This window comes from Bombina bombina, chromosome 7 (genome assembly GCF_027579735.1).
Source record: "Bombina bombina isolate aBomBom1 chromosome 7, aBomBom1.pri, whole genome shotgun sequence".
Classification (NCBI taxonomy): Eukaryota; Metazoa; Chordata; class Amphibia; order Anura; family Bombinatoridae; genus Bombina; species Bombina bombina.
The window spans coordinates 562,668,759-562,686,852 of NC_069505.1; the positions used below are offsets into that span (position 1 = coordinate 562,668,759).

An 18,094-nucleotide genomic window follows, 5' to 3' on the forward strand; every position below is an offset into this window, starting at 1 on the left:
AGATTATCTTTCTTTTTAAACAAAAAAAATTCTGGTGTTGACTGTCCCTTTAAGCAACTTTCTAATTTACTTCTATTATCAATTTGTCTTCCTTCTCTTGGTATCTTTATTTGCACCTGGGTAGCACTTGCTGATTGGTGGCTAAAGGTAGCATACAATCAGCAAGCTTCAATTAAGCTTTTTTACTTAAAAAAAAACAAACAAAAAAAAAAACTACACTTATTTCTGGCACACTGACTGGCTGCGTTTAACCAAGTCAGCTATACCAGAAGGTAGTTATGAATATTTTACATTCCAATGTTCTTTACATAGAAGAAAATATCCTATTCATTTTTAACCCGATATTTATTATGATGTTTTTTTTTTTAGGTACATACATATATATATATATATAGGAATATCTATTTTAAAATACTTAGAACATTTTCTATGTGAAGAACATTGGAATGCAAAATATTTACAGCAAATACACAGTAAAACACATGATTAGATATAATTTTTTTCTTATTATATATATGTGGAGATATATATATATATATATATATATGTATCCCTCTCTTATTTCCAGGGATATCCATATATGTTTAAGATAATAAATTAAATTAGTTTTGGACTATGTATAATTATTTTAAGCTATTTTAAGTGTATAAGTGAATGCTTTGTATAGATAAAATGTTTTACTTACCAGAAAGTATTGACCAAAGTTGGAGTTTTTTTATTTTTTCTGAAGCTTTGAATTCTTCAACATCACAATTTTCACTGTTTGCATTGTGAGTTTTAAAATCTGAAAATGCACCTTTTCCGTGTTCTACACAAATAAAAATATAAGCTTATTATTAACAATACAAATTTAATAGAAGTCTGTGTATATGTTTAATGTATTGTTTTATGATTTTTTTAAACCTTTCTATTTTATAATTTTCAACAAACTTGAAACTGTTCTTGCACGAGCGATCCGCAATAAAAGATAGCGTTGATTTATTAAACAAAAAGGGATCCCAACATTTTTCTTTCATGATTCAGATAGAGCTTACAATTTTAAACAATTTATATTATCAAATTTGCTTCATTCTCTTTGTATCCTTAAAGGAGCAACAACGCACTACTGGGAGCTAGCTGAACAAATTGGATGAGCCAATAAAAAGAAAGAAATATTTGCAGACACCAGTCACCATTACCTCCTAGCAATGCATTGCTACTTCTGAGCCTACCTAGTTATGCTTTTCAACAAAAAATATATAGATATAAAATGTAAATGGGAAAGTTGTTTAAAATTGCACGCTCTGGGGCCGATTTACTATATGGCGGACGGACATGATTTTCTCTAGCTGTTGGCATTTATCATTGCACAAGCATTTCTTGTGAAATGCTTGTGCAATGCTGCCCCCTGCACATTCGCGGACAATCATCCGCTAGCAGAGGGTGTAAATCATGCTGATCATATCTGACCGGGATGATTGCTGTGGTGGATGAGTTAAGGAGCAGAGGTCTTAAGACTGCTGCGTCTTAACTCCTGATTCTGGTGAGCCGGTAAGGCTCGCGCGGAATGAGCGCTATACGCTATCTGCTCCTCGTCTCAATCATGAAAAAGTTTATTTTGACTTTGCTGTCCCTATAAAATTGCACTTATTCTAAGATGTGGGGGGAGGATTATTTCATTATAGTCACTTATCCCTCCAGAAAAGGGGATTTCTGAGACTGTGCGTTCCCCGAGAGAGAGGCATTAAAGGGACATTTCTTTCTTGATTCAGACAGATTATATCAGATTATATGGGGGGATGGCGGATGCGTGTTTAAGTGTCACACAGTTTTTGGCGTACGTGACTGCACATGCTGTGTTGACTCTGGCTCTGCTCTAGTCTGAATGAGGCTGAACTCAGGAGTGAAAACAACTGCGTGCCGCACTAACTAGTGTTGTCTCGAGGAGGACCAGGTCAGACCAGCAGTGCTCTGCCTCTCTGTCTACTCAAGGAGTAACTGTGCGCAGTGCTGAGTGAGGATGTCACGCCGGTCAGGACCACTCACAGTCTGGCCACGGGTAAGTCTAGATGATGACTGCGCTGGGGAAGCGGCGCTAGTCCTGGCTCCTATATACGTTATGTTTGATTTTAGGGTAGATGTTTTTTTCCTGCATATACCAGAATTATTTCACAGGGGAGGTGCTCTAACGTTATTTACAACATGGCATATTACCAGTAAGCAGGCCGGGTAGTCTTGAAATATTCACAAGATGTATAACACTGTCCTAAATAAATGTTTCTAGCAAGCTGCTCAAACTCATTAACAATACTGCCTGATCACACTTGCGCCTGTAACACTAACATAGCATAGGATGTGTAGTATTATGAGATATTATTGCCTGGGGTGTAATCAGCTTCATAAGACTCATTTATAAAATACTATTACTAAGGTTGTTTGTTTTCTTGGGTTAAAAATTACTTCATTGTCCCGATTTAGAGGAAATCACAGACAAGATAAATACTTTTACACAACTGTTGAATGTATGTGTGTAAATATGTGTGTGTAAATATGTGTATGTATAAGAGTGTGTGTGTGTATAACTGTGCATGTGGGTGTAAATATGTGTATAAATGTGTATAAGTGTGTGTGTATAACTGTGCGTCTGTGTGTGTGTAAATATGTGTATGTGTATATGTGTGTATAAATGTGTTTAAGTGTGTGTCTGTATAACTGTGTATGTGTGTGTGTAAATGTGTGTATAAGTGTGTGTGTGTGTATATGACTGTGCATGTGTGTGCGTGTAAATATGTGCATATGAGCATGTATGTATGTAGGTGTATAACTGTGTGTGTAAATATGTGTGTATGAGTATATTGGTGTGTATGAGGGTGTATGTGTGTGTGTATTTAAATAGGGGTTATTTGTGTTTGCGGGAGTGGATAACACGGCTAGTGGATAGGACTTCCGGTGGGCGGGCAGAGAGAGCGGTCGCAGGTAGAAGGAGCTCCGCGAACATAGACTGATAAACTCCTAAAACCTGCACCAAAGTTGCCCACAAAGCTTGCCAGCCTTGACAGGTGCTTTGTTAGACCTGTCTGGACACTTTTGCAGCACGGAGCCAAAGCCAACGCCTCCCCCACCGGAACGGCACACTGTTCACAGGAGAAATTGCGGCTGCGACGAAACAACCGCTTACCTCTCACTGCTGCTGAGATTTCACCTAACTTCAGCGGACTACTGGCCTTATAAACTACCAGGAGAACTTCCAATGAGTATGGAGGAGTAGCGAAGCGGGGAGACTTGAGAGCGACATAGAGGGGAACCGCCATCTTGGAAACTTTGCGGGTAAGAGACCTGTGTGATTATCCCGAAAACATACTTTAGGACGACAAACTGAACATTGCCAGATTTCTCTGATACTCAAATAAGCCCCGACACTGCTATCTCCTCAGATATAAGACAGATCAATTCTAATACTAAACACCTTTCAGTGAATTGTGTGCCACGTGGCAGGTGGGCCTGCGCTGAGAGCGGAGACATTTTAGACACCTTCAGCAGCCCGTTACTACTACGCACTTATAAAACAGAGGCCCTGACACTGAGGGGTGATAGGTGGGGGCAGAGCTCAAAGGCAAGCACCCTCAGACATAGAGACTTGTAATAGGCCAGCTTCATATTGACAACACGGCGGATAAAGAGAGAAGAAGGCTAGCTATGCTGCCCTTTTATGCAGCTTTGAATGACATTGAGAGAAATGGACAGCTTCTGGGTATGAGTTAGACCTTTCACGCTGCGCTGCACTCCCCACAATTCACACTTTCCCCGTGTACTGCACCTAAGGACACATATAACATAACCTACAAGGGTGCAGGCTGTCTCCTCCATCTTAATTACTGGATTTGAAATTTCCCTTGAGCGGAAACATAGTGCATGCAGAGGTATTACTCCAGCTTTGTGAAGACCACTGGTACAATGTCGAGCAGACAGAAACACCAAGACAAAAAAACCAAAGCTGTGGCAGAAATTCATGCTGCCGAGGTTATGGCCACAGATGCTGCAGACGAAGGGACATTGGAAACTCACCCTATAGTATCCCAAATATCGGCCCTGTTCTTGCCCAAAATAGAACAACTGCAAACGGGGATGGATGCTCTGTCATCTGACTTTAAATCATTCTCCTCAAGGCTCCAGCATGTAGAACAAAGGGTGGGGGATGGAGAAATTAGACAACGTGAAAATTCCAGTAAAATAACAGCGCTGGAGGCCCAAAATAAGTTGTTAACTGACAAAATTGACGACCTAGAAAACCGCTCACGGCGGAACAACCTGCGCATTGTAGGACTGCCAGAATCTGTTTTAAGCACTGATCTACTGGAATTTGCAGAAAAAACCTTGCCCACTCTCTTGCAACTGCAACCTGGGGATATACCGTGTGTGGCTGAGAGAGCCCACAGAATAGGGACCATCAATCAAGACCCAAAGACAACTAGGGGACCCAGACAAGTGATGATACGTTATCTTAATTTCAAAGATAAAATCATGATTCTGAGAGCCTATCGCCAATGTTCTCCATTGTTATTGGAAGGGAAGAAAATCCTCATCTTTCAAGATTACTCTGCTGAGATCTCTAGGAGAAGGAGGGAGTTCTCTCCCTATTGCAAATCACTGATAGAGGCAGGACGCTCTGTGTCTCTGCTGTTCCCAGCTAAGCTTAAGCTCCAGACCCAACAGGGGATTAAGTTTTTTGATGACCCTAAACATCTGCGAAAGTTCCTGAGACTTGAACAAGAACTAGCTGATAAGGAAACCTGAATGGGTGGAGAATGCAGCCCGAGGAACTGGTAATATGCTAAGATCATTGATGTCCATGTGGACAATTGACTAATGGGGTCTCCACAACCATATGAGTCTGACTACCTGGTAGACTCTGTGTAAGGGGACATACCTCACACTCATTTTATCACTAGTTATGGTTGTCTTCCAATTGTTATTACTGTGATATGAATGCCTTTGGGAGTCTGTTTGTTCATTTGATTGTTCTGTTTTGCACTGCAAATGCACCTTTTAGCTCCTAACTTTAGGGGACAGTTGTTGGAGGGGTAATAGAGGTTACCAAAAGACATAGCTGATCAGTTGGCTCTGTCTCCTAGCTCCCCCCATTGTGAAAGTCATACCTACCAGAAGTGAGGGTACCCCCTCACCCATTGTTAGAACCCGTGCTCCTCTATAGTATATTCGCTTCTCATGCTGATCCCCGCTGGTTGGCGGGCGGAGAGAGCCACACCCTAGGATTTATAAACTGCCTTCTAACAGTATAGATTGAATATAAGGGAGAAACGCAATTAGAGGAGGAATGATCCTCTCTGACCCTAGATAGTGGAGGTTAACGGATACACGAAGGTAGCCCCGATTACATCACTAAAAGTAGAGGACTGGCCTCAGTAACAAAGGGAAAGTCAATTCCAACATACCAATCTAAGGCAAATATAGGGGATGAAGTGCAGCATAGTAATGAGTGAGTTTCTAATCAGTTATTGATTTAGACGCTGAGTGATTATTACTTTAATGAAAAGAAACGAACTGGTTCTGTTTTCTGGAATCTATCTGTTAAACTGCTTGTTAATTTTTTCTTTAATGTTGCTAACCGTGTTGTTTTTGTTTTTAGTTAGCTGGCATGACGCTCTCCTCCCTCCCCGGGACTCTTTGACAAAGGGAAAGGTTTTTATTCTAGAACCTGGTGGTAAGATACAAACAGGACACCCAAAATGCTCCACACATATTTTTTTTTTTTTTAAATAATCATTTTATTGAGAATCCAGAAAAAACAAATATTTGTCATTTTGTGGACAAAAATGTTGAAAAAATACAAATAAAACAAATGATCACATCATATATAATTTCCAGATACATTCTCAAAAATGGGTATAACTAATACCTCTATACTGACTTGTATCTTATTTAACTGTACATAACGATAGGATAACAAACATAATCTTCCCATTCGTTTTATCCTAAATACTGAATTCTATTTATTCCTCTATTCACCTTTTAAATGTACCTAAAAAAAATAAGACAAAAAAAAAAAAAAAAAAAAAGGGGGGGAAAGGGGCAGGAAAAGAAAAAGAATAAACCAACCGTGGCAAGCCTCTTCCTCACTCCTTAAATATTTATTTTTACATCCACTGTTGAGGGAGTACCTCCTCCACGACCAACATAATCAAAAAGAGCGAGCTCCTTAAAGGAGCAATGAACTGAGTCTGAATTTCTAGAGGCCATGACAAGATTATATTCTTCCATTTATCAAAGAACAGTCTAAACTGTTTTTCTGCCACTCGAGTTAAGCCTTGTCTTTCTACTATCATTTGTAGTTTCATGTTGTTTATAAATTCTGCTATCCTGAGGGAATCAGGGGATCTCCACTTCTGACATATTAAATTGCGTGCGGCCAAAATGGCCATATTCACAAGCAATCTATCACCTCTTTGTCTAAGTTCTTTTTCTAAAAAGAATACATTGCGCGGGGAAATTTCAACCCTCTCTTGCAAAAATCTGTTCAACCAGTATTGTATTTTACCCCAGAATTGTCTAATTTTTGGGCACCCCAAAAGGCAATGTTTCAAGTCTGCCAGTACTTGCCTACATTTTAAACATGTCACATTTTGCCCTCCCTGCCCCCATTTCCCTATCCTATGAGGTGTAAGATAGTAATTATTCATTAGTTTAAATTGCGCTTCTCTCCAAGTCACCTATAAAGTGGCTGCCCTTGCCCGCTCGAAACTCTTTGCAATTTCCTCTTTTTGAACTATTCCAAAATGTCTTAGAAGTGTCTCTTTCATCTTATTCAGATGATTTTCTCCTGACACGGCTTGTATCGCCTGATACCAGTAAGATAATGTGCGCTTTCCTGCTTTATATAGTTTGAGTCCTGACTCAATGCCTGGGTCCCAGACCATTCTATGCTTCTGTAACAATTCTGAGAGAAAACTTCTAGCTTGTAGATATGCGAAAAAATTATTTGACGGTAGATGGAAATTCCTTGCTATTTCCTCATATGTTTGTATTATCTCCCTATCCAGTTGCATTATCTGGGCAAAATATATTATCCCTTTTTGTTTCCAGGATCTGAAAACTGCATTATTTGACCCTGCTGAAAAGTCTGGGGTTCCTATAATTGGCAAATATTTTGATAATTGAAACTCTTGACCTCTAAGGGCACAATATTTTTGCCATGCAAGAACAACGTTAGCAAATGTAATTAAGTTGCCTATATTGCTTGGTAGTCTGCCGTGTGGGTGATGCAGAATTGCCTTAAGATCAAATGGCGCTACTAATGCAGACTCTATTGTATAATATGTAACATAGTTTGTCTCTAAGATCCAATCTATACCAAATTTGATAAGTGTTACAATATTATAGTGAGTGATATTAGGTAACGCCAGGCCACCATATTTTTTGCTCTGTGTAAGCTTATCTAACGCTAACCTAGGTCTCTTCTTCCCCCATATAAACCTAGTACATGCCTTTTTATATTTGCCCACATCCTGTTTGGAGATGAATAATGGTAAATTCTGCATCAAGAACAATAATTGGGGGAAAACTATTGTTTTTATCAGCATTATTTTTGCAGATAAGGATAGGTAGTGTATATTCCACCTTTCCAGTTTCTCCTGAAGATTATTAAAAAACTCACTATAATTTAAATAATACCAGTCCTTAGGATTTTTACTCAATTTGATACCTAAATAATTAATGTGGCTCACTTCTCTAAATATATGCTGAGTGCAGCTTCTCGCTGTTTTAGTAATCCATAATAGCTCCGATTTCTCGGAGTTGATTTTATATCCTGAAAATTGGCTGAAGCTCTTAATAATTTCTAGACATTTTGGAATACTTACATTGGTATCTTGTAAAAACAAAACAATGTCATCTGCATAGAGTGAGATGGTTACCTTCTGACCTCCCAACGGAATCCCTTGCATCTCCTGTCTTAGCAGTACTGCCAATGGTTCGAGCGCGATATCGAATAACAACGGTGATAACGGGCAGCCTTGTCTTGTCCCTCTTTGCAGTGTGATGTAATTTGATAATTCCTCATTTACTAAAAGTTGGGACCTGGGATTACTATATATCTTTTTTATTATCTTTACTAAATTTCCCTCTATTCCAAATTTATTTAGAGCAGTAAATAAGTGATCCCATGCAATCGAATCGAATGCCTTTTCTGCATCGATAGTTAGAAGGGCTAGATCCTTTACACTTTCTTTGCAGCCATCTTGATTTTTATTATAATAATAATCTAACATAACTAAGACCCGACGCATATTACGCACCGGATTTCTTCCAGGAATAAAACCTGTCTGATCCGTATGTATCAGGTCCCCTACTGCTCTTTTTAATCTGTCTGCTAAAATTGATGTAAAAATTTTGTAATCCAGATTCAGGAGAGAGATAGGGCGATATGATCCCATATCCTCCACGTTTCTGCCTTTTTTATGAATTAAAGATATTATTGAATCTGTAAAGTATGGGGAATCCAGTTTACCTTGCATGTAATAACTGTTGTATAATCTGACCAGTGTTCCCATTACTTCCTCGCTTATCATTTTATAAAATTCCGCTGGGAGGCCATCTGGCCCGGGCGCCTTGTTGACTTTGGTTCTTTCTATCGTGTACCTAATTTCCTCTTCCGTGATTTCTTTATTAATTAATTGAAGAGCTTCTCCAGATATTCTTGGGATATTAATATTTTTGCCAGAATTTATCTTTCTCCTTCTCACTAATTCCCTCCTTAGAATATAATTTTTGGTAAAACCTAAAGAAAGCCTCCCGTATTTCAGAAGATTGTGTGAATGTTTCGGTACCTTCCTTAATTATGGGAATCATATTCTTTTTTTTCCTAAATTTAACAATTTTAGCGAGGTGTTGGGCGGAGATCCCCTGATACCCCTGGCAATATGCCCTCGTCTTCATATCTTCCCGTGCCCAGGACTCTCTCAAATATGCCTCTCACTCATTTTTTGCTTTCATATACTTTTTCCATGTGTCTTGGTTGGGGTTACTGATATAGTTGCCATAGCTATTTTTAAGATAATTTGCTAATTGTATGTCTCTGGCCTTCCACTTACGTTTTCTTGTTATCATATATGATTTGATTTCCCCTCTCAGGACTGCCTTCCCAGCTTCCCAGAATATTTCTATTTTTGATATATGTGCTTTATTTAATTCATAATACTCTTTCCATTTCCTTGCGAGCCACTTATTAAATTCATCATCAAATATCATATACTTAGGGAAATAAAACGCGTTTATGTTATTAACACTCCTATTTATCCTCCCATCTACCTTTAAAGTAATTATTGCATGATCAGAGATTAATATTTCAGCTACTTTTGACTCTAGATTACTCGAGAGGATATTTTCCTCAACCAAAAACATGTCTATTCGTGAGAAATTTTTATGCCCTTTGGACTCGCATGAGAAACTACATTCGTCTGGATGCTGTAGACGCCATATATCTTTTAATTTAAGTTTTTTTGCAAATTCTCTGAGGACTCTTGCCACTCTCATATGTTGTTTATTGCCTATAAACCGAAATCTATCTAAATATGGCTGCATCATTGCATTTAGGTCCCCGGCCAAGATTATGTTTTGCCCCAAATAGGGTATTAATTTATTCGTCATTTTTGCCCAGAAATCTCTATCTAGTCCATTTGGACCATATATATTACACAATGTCCATAATCTATGTTTGATTTCTAATTGCAAAATAATAAATCTCCCTGCCGGGTCTAATTCCTGTTTATTAATTTTATATTCTAATTTCTTATTAATTAATATAGCCACACCGCATTTCCTACTATTGCAAGGGGTCGCAGAAATCTCCGCAATCCAGTTAAACTTTAATTTCACTAGCTCCGAATCCTTTAAGTGCAACTCTTGTAAAAAGATTATATCCGGATGGTGCCTTTTGAGCAGTTTAAAAACATTTTTTCTTTTAATGGGGGAGGTTATCCCTCCGACATTCCATGAGACGAAATTTAACATTTATTTTTAAAGAGTCATTTTATTAAAAAGTTTCTTTTCCCTTTCCTCTCATCCTGCCTTCCTACGCAAAGTGAGCCTACGGCCGCCCCAGGAGGAGGAAAGTAGGTGAAAAAAAAACCAAAAAAAAAAAACACAAAAACAACACAAAAAAAAAAAAAGGAGAAAGAATTAAAAGAAAAACAACTGTATCTCGCCATATTATTCCTGAGCAAAAAGTGTTGCAGGACCTTTATTCCTATCTTGTGTCTTTGGACACCTCTATACCTTTCTCTGCACAAAATCTTCCGGCTTCTTCAGCCGAGTTTAAAAAGATATTGTCACCTTCCGTATTTATGATTATAATTTTAGCCGGATACCTCATTGTTGCCTTTATTCCTGCTTTTATCAGATTTGTACAGAAAGGTGCCATTAGCTTTCTTTTGGAAGACGTTTCCACCCTTCCCAGCTTTGAATGACATTGAGAGAAATGGACAGCTTCTGGGTATGAGTTAGACCTTTCACGCTGCGCTGCACTCCCCACAATTCACACTTTCCCCGTGTACTGCACCTAAGGACACATATAACATAACCTACAAGGGTGCAGGCTGTCTCCTCCATCTTAATTACTGGATTTGAAATTTCCCCTGAGCGGAAACATAGTGCATGCAGAGGTATTACTCCAGCTTTGTGAAGACCACTGGTACAATGTCGAGCAGACAGAAACACCAAGACAAAAAAACCAAAGCTGTGGCAGAAATTCATGCTGCCGAGGTTATGGCCACAGATGCTGCAGACGAAGGGACATTGGAAACCCACCCTATAGTATCCCAAATATCGGCCCTGTTCTTGCCCAAAATAGAACAACTGCAAACGGGGATGGATGCTCTGTCATCTGACTTTAAATCATTCTCCTCAAGGCTCCAGCATGTAGAACAAAGGGTGGGGGATGGAGAAATTAGACAACGTGAAAATTCCAGTAAAATAACAGCGCTGGAGGCCCAAAATAAGTTGTTAACTGACAAAATTGACGACCTAGAAAACCGCTCACGGCGGAACAACCTGCGCATTGTAGGAATGCCAGAATCTGTTTTAAGCACTGATCTACTGGAATTTGCAGAAAAAACCTTGCCCACTCTCTTGCAACTGCAACCTGGGGATATACCGTGTGTGGCTGAGAGAGCCCACAGAATAGGGACCATCAATCAAGACCCAAAGACAACTAGGGGACCCAGACAAGTGATGATACGTTATCTTAATTTCAAAGATAAAATCATGATTCTGAGAGCCTATCGCCAATGTTCTCCATTGTTATTCGAAGGGAAGAAGATCCTCATCTTTCAAGATTACTCTGCTGAGATCTCTAGGAGAAGGAGGGAGTTCTCTCCCTATTGCAAATCACTGATAGAGGCAGGACGCTCTGTGTCTCTGCTGTTCCCAGATAAGCTTAAGCTCCAGACCCAACAGGGGATTAAGTTTTTTGATGACCCTAAACATCTGCGAAAGTTCCTGAGACTTGAACAAGAACTAGCTGATAAGGAAACCTGAATGGGTGGAGAATGCAGCCCGAGGAACTGGTAATATGCTAAGATCATTGATGTCCATGTGGACAATTGACTTATGGGGTCTCCACAACCATATGAGTCTGACTACCTGGTAGACTCTGTGGAAGGGGACATACCTCACACTCATTTTATCACTAGTTATGGTTGTCTTCCAATTGTTATTACTGTGATATGAATGCCTTTGGGAGTCTGTTTGTTCATTTGATTGTTCTGTTTTGCACTGCAAATGCACCTTTTAGCTCCTAACTTTAGGGGACAGTTGTTGGAGGGGTAATAGAGGTTACCAAAAGACATAGCTGATCAGTTGGCTCTGTCTCCTAGCTCCCCCATTGTGAAAGTCATACCTACCAGAAGTGAGGGTACCCCCTCACCCATTGTTAGAACCCGTGCTCCTCTATAGTATATTCGCTTCTCATGCTGATCCCCGCTGGTTGGCGGGCGGAGAGAGCCACACCCTAGGATTTATAAACTGCCTTCTAACAGTATAGATTGAATATAAGGGAGAAACGCAATTAGAGGAGGAATGATCCTCTCTGACCCTAGATAGTGGAGGTTAACGGATACACAAAGGTAGCCCCGATTACATCACTAAAAGTAGAGGACTGGCCTCAGTAACAAAGGGAAAGTCAATTCCAACATACCAATCTAAGGCAAATATAGGGGATGAAGTGCAGCATAGTAATGAGTGCGTTTCTAATCAGTTATTGATTTAGACGCTGAGTGATTATTACTTTAATGAAAAGAAACAAACTGGTTCTGTTTTCTGGAATCTATCTGTTAAACTGCTTGTTAATTTTTTCTTTAATGTTGCTAACCGTGTTGTTTTTGTTTTTAGTTAGCTGGCATGACGCTCTCCTCCCTCCCCGGGACTCTTTGACAAAGGGAAAGGTTTTTATTCTAGAACCTGGTGGTAAGATACAAACAGGACACCCAAAATGCTCCACACATATTAAGTTACCAAACTTACTTGTAGACAATTCTTCATTCTGCATCCCAACCACAGACCGAGTTACAGATGACACATAGTTTACATATTATGAGCTGGAATGTGGGAGGCATAACCTCTCAGCAAAAACGCAGATCTATCCTGCGCTATCTAAGCTCTAGAAGAGTTGACATAGCTGTGTTGGAAGAGACGCATTTGTCGAAGCTAGAACACCAAAAATTGAAACAGGGCTGGGTGGGAGAAGTTGTGTATACCCCATACGAACTGAGGTGAGCTAGAGGTGTGGCGGTGTTATTTAGGAAAAACCTGACGTACACTATCACTAAGACCGAAATAGATCAGGAAGGGAGATTTATAATGCTCCAATTAGAGGTCCTGGGAGTCCCCTTTGTTTTGGTTGGGGTATATGGGCCACAAAGACAGAAACAACACTTCTGGAGGGGGTTACAAGCTAAGATAATGCAATTTACCACATTACCCACTGTTGTTGGAGGAGATTTTAATATTGCTCCCCAGGTCCCTGCTGATAGATTCTATAACCCAAATAGGAAAGCCGCTACCCCTCAGAGCTTTAGAAACTCCAAAAAGGAATCCCTAATACTTCGCACCTTTAGAAAAACTTTAGGGCTACAGGATATCTGGAGAGCCAGATACCCGGAGCAGAGGGATTATACCTGCATGTCAATAGCAAAAGACACCATGGCTAGACTTGATTACTTTCTGATATCCGCAGAAACTAATAGATGGGTGTTCCCAACATATTTATGTAAAGATCCCAACTTCTATAGACACATCTTAGGGGAATGGCTGACGTACGTAGAGACCAATCAGGCACATGTAGGTGACCCTCTACTGTTCTGGGAAACAGCTAAGGCCGTTTTAAGGGGAGTCATTTCCGCTTATGCTGCAAACATAAAAAAAAAGAGCAAAGCACAATCAGAGCTTCTGCTAGCGCAGATTTTAAATGCTAGGAATAAGTATCTCAGAAACCCAACCAACATTAACAGACTCAAATACAAAGACATCAAGCGCACAAGAGATGACTATTTACTCCAACAAACTAGTAAGACTCACGCTAAAACACAGGCTAGGTACTACAGGTTTGGGGGCAAAACGGGGAAACTATTAGCGAGAATGACGAAACTGTTGACAAAAAGAAACCCTATACTGGCCATTAGGCAGGGAGATGTAGTTTTGAATAAGGAGGAAGACATTCAAAGGGTGTTTACTGACTTCTACAAAGACCTCTTCTCACCACAGGAAGTACTGCCAAGTGATATAGACAGATTCTGGGAACAGTTACAGATACCGATGGTTGACCGTACCCAACTTGACAGACTTAACAGCCCCGTTGCCTTGAATGAGATTCTGGCCACAATTAAAGATTTAGCATTAGAGAAAACTCCAGGGCCTGATGGCCTGCTGGCGGAGTTCTACAAGATAATGGGAACTGATATAAGTCCGACCTTGATGCAGTTGTTCAATGGTCTCCTTAGCGGTGAGGTTAGGCCCTCTCCCAGGTTTGCGGAAGCCAATATTAGTATTATTCCAAAGGAGGGTAGAGACCCCCTTTTAACACAGTCATACCGCCCCATCTCCTTACTTAACCAGGACTACAAGATCCTAACTAAACTCCTTGCAAACAGACTAGCTGATATTCTCCCGACATTAGTACACGGGGACCAGACGGGTTTTGTTAAGGAGAGATCCTCGGTACTTAACATTCGAAGGGTCCAAACAATTATTCAACATTACTGGAACATAGCACAACACAACCCGAACATAGCGACACACGACGAGGCAGCCCTGCTATTCTTAGATGCTGAAAAAGCCTTTGACAAGGTTTTGTGGGAGCATCTATATGCCACCATGAATAAAATGGGCATTGAAGGTGCATTTGTTAGAGCAGTTGAGAATCTTTATAGAGAACCGCAGGCGTCTCTCCTAATTAATGGCACGCCTACCAGACCTTTTACACTCCACAGAGGCACTAGACAGGGCTGCCCTCTCTCCCCACTCCTTTTCGATTTGGCTATAGAGCGCCTGGCAATAAAGATTAGGCAGACAATGCAGGGGATGCGCATAGGCGAATCGACTTTACATGTCTCGCTGTTTGCTGATGACATGGTGTTATACGTACAGGACCCCCAAAAGAATATTCCAAAACTGATGGGAATAATTGATGAATTTAGCCTAGTCTCGGGATACAAAGTCAATACCGACAAAACTGAACTACTCTGGTTACTGTCAAAAGGCAAAAAACAATTCCCGGATATGACTTTAGAATAGTGGAGGGTAACTTTAAATATTTAGGCATTACACTACATACGGATCCGCGTAGATGGTACTCTATTAACTATAGTCCCTTACTTAAAAGATTAGATAACTTGATTGGGGGGTGGATTTTGTTGCCCTTATCCTTATCGGGAAGGGTAGGACTTATAAAGATGATCTACCTAAGCTGCTTTATTTTTTCCAGACTCTGCCAGCAATACTGCGAAAATCAGACTTGAGTCACATTAAGGGGAGGGTGCTTAACTTTATTTGGAATAACAAGAAACATAGGATCAGTTATCTCAAGCTTACCGCCCCGAGAGAGGTGGGGGGATTAGCACTACCTAACTTTGAATTATACAACTGGGCGGCCCAATGTAAATTTGTTATTGACTGGATGACGGGACAGGGAAAGTTTACTGACCCCAGGCTGGAAGTGAACTTAGAGATGATCCCACACATGACTCAAACCCAAGCGACTAAACACTTAAAAGACATGGAGCTCCTAAGCCAACCCGCGAGAGCTTGGAGACAGTTTTGCAAGAAGCTGGGGGGCGACCATAGACTGACCATGTATCTGCCATGGTGTGGCAATCCTGAGTTCCCTGCGGGCATATCGACTAAAGCTTTACTTCAATGGAAAAGTCAGGGACTTTGTACAGTAGTTCAAACAATGATGAGGGAAGGGGGACTTATGCAGACTTTCGAGGCTTTAAGAACAACGTTCGACTTGCCCAGGACTCACCACTATGCCTATTTGCAGGCCAGACATTACTTTGACGCACTGCGTAAGGAAGGGAACAACAAAGATCAAACAGCTATAATACAAAGTATAGAATTAGCTCAACATGGCATCACCTCTATAGCACCACTGTACACAAAGATGAACAGACTAGCGGGGACCGCCTGCATAGATAAGATAGCCTCCATTTGGAGTGATAAACTTGCGAAAGCCGTGACAACGGAAGAAGTTGAGAAAAGCATAAGTAGAGTAAAACTGGCATCTCTCTCCTCAGAGGTGAGAGAATCCCACTTTAAGTTAATACACGATAGCTATGTCACCCCTGGAAAGTTTCAAAGATGGAAGGCAGATAGAGACAGTAAGTGTCCTAGATGCGGTCTGATAGACGCAGACATAGAACACATGGTGTGGAATTGTCCTAAATTAGTCAGATTCTGGAAGATGACAGAACACTGGGTAAAGACAAAAGTTCAGTGTCCCGGTGGTGATTGGACATTTCAGAATGTGGTGTTCCTTGACTTCCTAGGACTACCCAAACATATTAAACTGCTTATTTCTAATATAGTGTTGATGGCGAGATATCTGATTTTTCAAAATTGGCTCAAACGAAACCCACCCACTGTTACACAACTAAAGCAGATATTGTTAAAACAACTATTCATTGAGCAAGCAGACGGATTGGGAGACATGAATGCTAGAGTTCGGTCCTTCTTTAACAAATGGGGACCCTTTATTCGCACACTGCCAGACATCTCACGCACTATAATCATCGCACCATTCAGGAACACAGAATACATCTTGGAGGCAACACTGCGGGGAGACTGGTAGATTGCATCAGTGGAGTTCCCGGGGGAGGGGAGAGAGAGGAGGTTGTTCGAGAGTAAACCATGCCAGTAGAGAGTTAGGAGGTTGATATTGTTTATATTTAAGGTTTAAAGAAAATTGTGCACGATGGAGTTCCTTGTTTATTTCTTTTTCTCTTTTCAAGATTCAGGCTACAGAAATGACATGAAACCTGCTCTATAATTGAGGGTATCATTTGACTTGCAATCATGTCTTACTTGAATACTATTGAATGTAACTATTTCCATCTGTTTGTTGCACATGAAAAATAAAGATATTTAAAAAAAAACACGGCTAGTGGATAATGGATTGCACGGTTGATGAATACCGGAAGTGACAATAACTATTTGATGTCACTTACGTTACATGAGTTCCACTCATATCTGGTATATGTTAAACATGCGCTCCAAGTCTGTCATAGGATGTAGCTCATCAAGGGACGCATTTCTCTAATTTTTATGATTATGGAAATCAGCCAATAATGAATCATATATCCTTTATATAGACACCTCAATAGAACTGTTTATAGTCTTGAGAAAGGTTCATCTATGTACAATCCAGTTTTGACTGGAATATCCCTCTAAAAGAAATATATTATCTTTAAAATGTGATAAAGTGCCCAATTAGATAAGAAATTGTCAAATTGATATCAGACACGTGATACATAAAGGGACCATAAAATCAAAATTAAACTTTTCATGAACCATACAGCGCTGCAATGTTATACAAATTCCCAATTTCTCCAACATAGGTGTGTCCGGTCCACGGCGTCATCCTTACTTGTGGGATATTCTCTTCCCCAACAGGAAATGGCAAAGAGCCCAGCAAAGCTGGTCACATGATCCCTCCTAGGCTCCGCCTTCCCCAGTCATTCTCTTTGCCGTTGCACAGGCAACATCTCCACGGAGATGGTTAAGAGTTTTTTGGTGTTTATATGTAGTTTTATTCTTCAATCAAGAGTTTGTTATTTTAAAATAGTGCTGGTATGTACTATTTACTCTGAAACAGAAAATAGATGAAGATTTCTGTTTGTAAGAGGAAGATGATTTTAGCAACCGTTACTAAAATCGATGGCTGTTTCAACACAGGACTGTTGAGATGAAGTAACTTCAGTTGGGGGAAACAGTGTGCAGACTTTGCTGCTTGAAGTATGACACATTTCTAACAAGACTTGGTAATGCTGGAAGCTGTCATTTTCCCTATGGGATCCGGTAAGCCATTTTCTTAATAAGAATAAAGGGCTTCACAAGGGCTTTAAAGACTGGTAGACATTTTTCTGGGCTAAAACGATTACTTTATAAGCATTTTTAATAGATTATAGCTTTGAGGAGTTATTTTAATCTTGGGAATTATGTTAAAAAAACGGCAGGCACTGTATTGGACACCTTTTTCACTGGGGGCCTTTTCCAATCATAGGCAGAGCCTCATTTTCGCGCCACTAATGCGCAGTTGTTTTTGGGAAGCAAGGCATGCAGATGCATGTATGAGGAGCTCAGATACACAGAAAAAGCTTACTGAAGGCGTCATTTGGTATCGTATTCCCCTCTGGGCTTGGTTGGGTCTCAGCAAAGCAGATACCAGGGACTGTATAGGGGTTAAATGTAAAAACGGCTCCGGTTCCGTTATTTTAAGAGTTAAAGCTTTCAAATTTGGTGTGCAATACTTTTAAGGCTTTAAGACACTGTGGTGAAATTTTGGTGAATTTAGAACAATTCCTTCATACTTTTTCACATATTCAGTAAT

At 40.1% G+C, this 18,094-nt stretch overlaps 1 protein-coding gene across 4 annotated transcripts in view; it reads right to left on the reverse strand.

The window, feature by feature from the left end:
- LOC128667058 (major histocompatibility complex class I-related gene protein) overlaps window positions 1-18,094 on the reverse strand; it is a 202,350-nt gene that overhangs the window by 98,249 nt on the left and 86,007 nt on the right. For all 4 annotated transcript variants that reach the window (XM_053721942.1, XM_053721943.1, XM_053721940.1 and 1 more), the window contains exon 5: window positions 686-808. In XM_053721942.1, coding sequence (XP_053577917.1) covers window positions 686-808 — 123 coding nt within the window. The remainder of the gene's footprint in view (window positions 1-685; window positions 809-18,094) is intronic.